Source organism: Alnus glutinosa, chromosome 5 (genome assembly GCF_958979055.1).
Source record: "Alnus glutinosa chromosome 5, dhAlnGlut1.1, whole genome shotgun sequence".
Taxonomy (NCBI): domain Eukaryota; kingdom Viridiplantae; phylum Streptophyta; class Magnoliopsida; order Fagales; family Betulaceae; genus Alnus; species Alnus glutinosa.
Window position 1 is genome coordinate 25995747 of NC_084890.1, and position 6932 is coordinate 26002678.

The 6932-nt window shown below is 38.5% G+C and overlaps 1 protein-coding gene across 2 annotated transcripts; it reads left to right on the forward strand.

Annotated features, from left to right (window-relative positions):
- Positions 1 to 1734: 1734 nt before the first annotated feature.
- On the forward strand, positions 1735 to 6526 carry LOC133868728 (pentatricopeptide repeat-containing protein At5g16640, mitochondrial-like). Of its 2 annotated transcripts, none has more exons than XM_062305710.1 (2): positions 1735 to 4366; positions 6205 to 6526. In XM_062305710.1, exon 1 carries the CDS (start codon positions 1839 to 1841, stop codon positions 4299 to 4301), a length of 2463 nt encoding a protein of 820 aa, XP_062161694.1. In that variant the 5' UTR covers positions 1735 to 1838; the 3' UTR covers positions 4302 to 4366; positions 6205 to 6526. The 2 variants fall into 2 exon arrangements, with proteins under 2 accessions (XP_062161694.1, XP_062161693.1); XM_062305709.1 differs by lacking the exon at positions 6205 to 6526 and adding an exon at positions 5382 to 5527.
- Positions 6527 to 6932: the final 406 nt, after the last annotated feature.

Sequence of the window (6932 nt, forward strand, 5' to 3'; positions counted from 1 at the left end):
ATAGACTAGAGACCCGTCTTTTGAGTGTTCTATAATCACATTCTTTGATATTTCCAACCGTAAAAGCTCTATAACCGCATCTTGTAAGTATCTTCTGTACTTGGGATAATGCTCATACAAGCCTCCATCCATAGCCACCACTGTCCTCTTCCCAAAGATGAGACCTTGTGAATCCTCCTCCATCTTCTGCAGAATCCCCACAATTCCTGCACCAACTAAGCAGCCACCTCACTTTACAATGGTGTCACATAAATTGCCCACTGCACATGCCAATTGAATAAGTGAAAGCCAAGTCCTCAAGACTTACTATACCTAGCTTTCAAACAAGAGAATTTTCAACATATTTATATCATCCAGCTGAAGTAGCTATTACTCGGTAGTGAGCAAAAATATATGCCAGTTGAAGAACCAAATTTATTGAAATTTTCGGTGATATGTGGCTAAACAAGTCTCAAACCCATAAAAAAAAAAAAAAAAAAACACATTCATCAATAAAAAAACAGTTCATAAAAAAGAAAACAACAAAAAACACATACTATCTCATTTTCCTTCAAAACCCACTGCCAATATTCCTTCAAAACTCTTTTTCTTTTTCATTTTTTTTCCCTCTGTTTCTCTGTAGGTTGAAGAACCAAATTTATAGAAATTTTCGGTGATATGTGGCTAAACAAATCTCAAACCCATTAAAAAAAAAACACATTTCATCAATAAAAAACAGTTCATAAAAATGAAAACAACAAAAAACACATACTATCTCATTTTCCTTCAAAACCCACTGCCAATATTCCTTCAAAACTCTTCTTTCTTTCTTTTTTCCTCTTTTTCTCTCTAGGTTGAAGAACCAAATTTATAGAAATTTCGGTGATATGTGGCTAAACAAGTCTCAAACCCATTAAAAAAAAACACATTTCAACAATAAAAAACAGTTCATAAAAAAGAAAACAACAAAAAACACATACTATCTCATTTTCCTTCAAAATCCACTGCCAATATTCCTTCAAAACTCAAGATCAACACCAACCCATACCAATTAATCAAGAAAACCCAATGGATAAGTCACGGAAAGATGGAGGGAAGGGTTTTAGGTGAAAACTGGATTTGCGGTCGCCGGAGCTTGGGTCGGCGTAGTCACCGGTGCTTGGAGGTTGCTGCGACAGGTGGGTGGTGGTGGGTGGATCTGGTTCCGTCGAATCTAGTTCCGTCTCACTCGCCGGTGGAGACGGCGTCGGTGAAGAAGGACGGCCGGAGCCACCGGTGAAGAACGAACGAGAGAGAGATGCGGAGAAGAGAGAGAGAAGGATACGCTGCCGGAGACATGAACACGCTGCCGGAGAAGAAGGACGGGCGAGAGAGATGCGGGCCGGTGGAGACGGCGCCGGTGAAGGACGAGAGAGAGAGAGATCAGAGATGCGTTGGGAGGGAAAATGAAAAATATTATCCCTCCCATGCGTTTTTAGTCTTTTAGATTCAAAACTGAAAAGAAAAAAAAATAATAAAATAATAGTGCCACGTAGGATGGGTGGGATTGCGGTGGGATCCTGGTGGGTAGCGTAGCATTTCTCTTTTGAAACTCTTTGATAATTTGAGAGAGCATAGTAATTTGAATACTACTTCCAAAACGAACGACAGATTAGGGGTTAAACAATAATTTTTCCAAAAATTATTTTTGTTATATATAGAAAACGAAGAGCACAAAGCGAAGAGGCGCTCAGATTGACAATTTGAGAATCTCAGAAGGACGCTGCCAGGCAAAAAACTTGCTTCTTTCTTTACATTGTTATTTCAGATTACAAAATCTCAATTTTGCGCCATTTTTGTATTCTTCATAGAGTATTGAGATGCCATATAACTTCAATCCCTTCATTGGAGTTCGAAAACCTTTAGCCAAATCTCGCAAGTTCATTGCTTTCTTAGAGTTTCGTACGTGTATTTGTGGTATTAATGGTGAATTCACGGGGCAAGAGGTTGCTTCTCCACGCAGAAGCCATTTCTTTGCAAACCCATTAGCCTTTATTGGACCTAGTGCTTATTATTCTTCATTTTCTTCAAGAACCTCTATTGCTAGTTCTCATTCAAGCACTAGTACTAGGGGTTATGGCAGATTTAAGAAAATGGGTTCCAGAGTTTCTGGGAGTCAGCAAGACTCTAGCTTTGTTATGTTTAATGAAGTTAAAGAGCTTCAGGATGAGGATGATGACGATGAAGAAGAAGAAGGAGAGGATGGTAATGATGATGACTTTATGGTTTTGAATTCGTTTAATAGGAATCGTGAACAAAGAGAAGATGTTAGAAGAGACCCTTTGGTGAGAGAGATCTGTGGATTAATTGAACTCAGGTCGAGTTGGAATCCAAAGCTTGAAGAGGAATTGAAGCACTTACTCAGAAGGCTCAAGCCTCAGCAAGTTTGTGCTGTTTTGCGGTCTCAGACGGATGAACAGGTTGCTTTAAAATTCTTCATTTGGGCTGATCAGCATTGGAGCTACAGACATGACCCGATCGTGTACTATACGATGCTTCAGGTCCTTAGTAAGACTAAATTGTGTAAGGGTGCTAGATTTGTTCTTCGGCTCATGACTCGCAGGGGTATTGAGCGACGGCCTGAAGCTTTTGGTTATGTGATGGTGTCGTATAGTCGGGCAGGCAAGTTTAGGAGTGCAAAGCGGGTGTTATCTTTGATGCAAAAAGCAGGAGTAGAACTCGATTTGTCGATATATAACACTGCGATCAATGTTTTGGTGAGGGGGAATCAACTGGAAAAGGCATTGGGGTTCTTGGCAAGGATGCAACTTGTTGAAATTACACCTAATGTTGTCACTTATAACTGCTTGATCAAGGGGTATTGTGATGTACATCGAATTGAAGATGCCATTGAGCTGATCGCTGAAATGCCACTAAAGGGATGCCACCCAAATGAAGTTAGCTACTGTACAGTGATGGGTTTTCTCTGTAAGGAGAAAAGGGTTAAAGAGGTGAGGGAATTGATGGAAAAGATGGTGAAAGACAGTAAATTGATACCAGACCAGGTTACCTACAGTACTCTTATTCATATGTTTTGCAAGCATGGTCATGGGGATGAGGCTTTGGAATTCTTAAGGGAAGCAGAGGAGAGGCATTTTTGTGTGGATAAGGTCGAGTATAGTGCAATAGTTCACTCATTTTGTAAGGCGGGGAAGATTGACATGGCAAAAGAATTAGTAAATGAAATGTTCAGAAAGGGTTGCATTCCTGATGTTGTGACTTACACTGCTGTTCTTAATGGGTTTTGTCTTGTAGGAAAGGTGGATCAAGCTAAAAGGATGCTTCAGCAGATGTCCATGCTTGGTTGCAAACCAGACACTGTATCATATACAGCCTTGTTACATGGGCTTTGTCAGTGTGGAAAGTCATCAGAAGCTAGAGAGATGATGAACATGAGTAAGGAGGAGTGGTGGATCCCAGATGCAATCACTTACGCTGTCGTGATGCACGGCCTGCGTAGGGAAGGGAAATTGTCTGAGGCCTTTGATTTGGTAAGGGAGATGATTAGAAAGGGCTTTCTTCCAACCCCAGTTGATATTAACGTACTAATTCAGTCCCTCTGCCGAGAGGGGAAAATGCACGAGGCTAAAAAGTTCATGGAGGAGTGTCTGAACAAGGGATGTGCTGTTAATGTGGTAAACTTTACCACTTTAATTCATGGGTTTTGTAAGAAGGATGACTTGGGGGCTGCCCTTTCATTGCTCGATGAAATGTATCTGAGTAACAAACACCCTGATGCATTCACGTATACTACATTAATTGATGCATTGGGGAAGAAAGGTAGAATAGAAGAAGCTACTGAACTTACAATGAAGATGTTGAAGAAGGGTGTGGATCCTACTCATGTTACATACAGGGCAGTTATCCACCGGTATTGTCAAATGGGTAGGGTGGAAGATTTGTTAAAATTATTAGAGAAAATGCTTGCAAGACAGTCATGCAGAACAATGTATAATCAAGTTATTGAAAAGCTTTGTCGTTTTGGAAATCTTGAGGAGGCTGATAAACTCTTGGGTAATGTGTTGAGAACAGCTTCAAGAATTGATGCTAAAACATGTCACATACTTATGGAGAGTTATTTGAGCAAAGGGATTCCTTTGTCGGCATATAAGGTGGCCAATCGTATGTTCAACCAGAATCTAACTCCTGACTTGAAGTTATGTGAAAATGTGAGTAAAAGACTGATGTTAGAAGGGAAATCAGAGGAGGCAGATAAGCTTAGGGTACGTTTTGTCGAGCGTGGACATATTTTATCTCGGTGTCATGAGGATTTGGGAAGCTAGTGGGAGTATAGATCTGACTTTTCCATCATCATTATTTGTTGCTATCATCAAGTGCTTTTATCATGGTAAGTCCCAATTCTTCCATCATCATGTGACCAATTAAGTAACGACTAGTGAGTCAGATATTTCATGCCAAGTCCATAATCTGTTCTCTTTTCTTGTAACAAGAAATCTTCGACGTGTAGTTAGTTATTACTTTCAAGAGGTACAGAGAACTAACATTTGTTGGGTAGCTTGTCGGTTTGAATGTTAATATTATAGAGATGGTCCTCCTGCCTCCTCCCCATTGAACTTTACTAGTATTTTTCTGTCATTTGAATTGTTTAATGGATGTTTTGACCCATTGTTAATATGATATCCTTTTATATACTGAAACTTACTGACAGTTATTCTGGTTGGTCTTTTTGTGTGGTCCTCCACATGTAGTTTTAGCTTCTAAATGAAGAGTTTTACTGCACGTGTTTCTCTTAGTATTGTGAATACAGATGGGTGCTGTTATTTCCTGTTCTTTAAACTTTCCGTGTGTGTGTGTACTCGTGATTGTATGTTTGTGTTTTTTGGTTTGTCCTTGGCAGCACATGATTATTAAACTGGTTAGTGAAGATTCTTAACAATGTTCATATTTGTCTCTTCTTCACTTTGGCTGTAAATTCAGCCAAATATTTATGATAAAAGACTATCTGCGATTGTTTGCACCAGTTTAGTTAATTACTTGATTATAGTAATCTATGTTCTGCAGAATATGAATTTCTAAACGAAGAACTAAGTTGAATTCCGTAGAAAGCTTAGAATACACAAAGAGAATGACAAACTAAATAAATTTAATACAAAACTACCTCTGCCTCTGTTGTTTGTTCATCATTTGCCTTAAGGTCAATTGAAGCAATTCTCTCTATCTCTCTCTCTTGTTTTTAGGGTTTTGTGTTTTTAGGCTAAGGTCAGCTGCCGCAATTCCAATGAGTAAAAGTGATTGTTCTTTAATCGTACTTCCAAAGTTTGTAAAGTTAAGAAAGGGAAATTATGAGGAATGGCTCAATATGCTGCGAACAGCCTCCTGAATTGTTCAATTTCTCCTTTCAGAAAGACCGGTCTGCTCAGTACTCAGTAGTCCCAGGAGTGGTGTATTGAGGAACTATGCCATGTTCCTTCAAAAACTCAGCAAACGACCCATGATTCACCGCATCACGGTCCATTCTGCCAAAATATTCCCCACCACGATCTGATCGAACAACTGTAATCTTCCTGTCTAGTTCTTTCTCTACCTTTGTCTGATAAGTCTGAAAGGTCTCCAAAGCTTCGAACTTATTATGGAGGAGGTACACATAAGCATATCTAGAATAGGCATCAAACTGTTAGAATAACACGAAAATAGTTATGCTCTTTCTCCATAGCATGCGTAGATCAAGTATGAGAATAACATACCTCCATTGTTAGAGGATAAGCTTTTCGGTAGATGTCCTAAAATACAGAAGAAAAAAACTATTCTGTGTGTGTAGAGAGATTAGTACCTTCACCCTATTTTTCACATATTGACTGAATGAAGTCTTAACTCGTGAACTCATATATATTTTCTTTCTTTTTCTTTTTGAGAAAGGGGTGTGGTGGTAGTCCACTTGTAGTTGGGCAACAGCTATCTTTTCCCTTTTTCTTTTTTGGTTTTGGGTAAAACTTTTGAGGTCTGGAGAATCGATTACTCTAACAGTGTGTAAAGCATCATAAGCCATCACACTTTCATAAGTGATCGTCGACATGGGAAAACAAAAACATTCTCTAGCTTCAGATATCTTAGAACTATGATCTTGTTTGATGTGTGATACTTGTTAACGGAATCATCTTTTCTCTCCAAATACCCCTTCTTCTCTTGCTAATATTTTCTTCATTACCTCAAAATCTGGTTTTGCAGGTGCAGCATGAGAAGTGGGAACTGTTTTTTCAAATTACGACAGTCTGACCTCCATAATCTTTGTGGCATGACTCTCTTACAGGCTGCCATCCTTGGCTGTGAAAAGCTTGCGAGTTATAGTTTTCTTAGGATACGTTTGGTATACGGTTATTCCATTAAGAAAAAAGAATAGTCTTACTAAGAATAGAAGAATGTGAAATAAAATAGTCTTCGTGTTAAAGTATACATATCCTCTAAGAGCATTTCCAGCACCTACCCAACGATTTTCCCTAAATGTAGGCTATAAATCTACTTTTTGCTTTCCTATCAAAATACACCCCACAATAGTTTATCATTATCTTTTCTTATATCAATTAAATATTATTTTTTTACTTTTTCTTTATATTTTTTATATTTTTTATTTTTTTATCAATATTTTTTGAACGGCTATATTTCTCCCCTGTGCAACGGTCATTTCTATTCAATGTTCCTCTTACTATCATGGAACCAAAGGGGTTGTTTGAGTAGAAAACTTGGATAGTCCAAGCAGAGGCGGAGCCACATGGTAGCTTTTTTGGGTGGGGGGGCGTTGTGGTCAAGTCAACATGTTTTCTGCAATTTTTTTTTTAGAATAACTATTCCCTTAACAAATGAGAAAATGACTATTTCTTAAATTGAGAAATAGCTATTCTTCTCAAATTGATAAGAGTAGCTATTCTTCAATTTAAGGAATAGTAATCTCTTATGGA

Bases quoted from the DNA above. Each gene is read 5' to 3' on its own strand.
- LOC133868728 (XM_062305710.1), top strand. From the start codon at position 1,839: ATGCCATATAACTTCAATCCCTTCATTGGAGTTCGAAAACCTTTAGCC.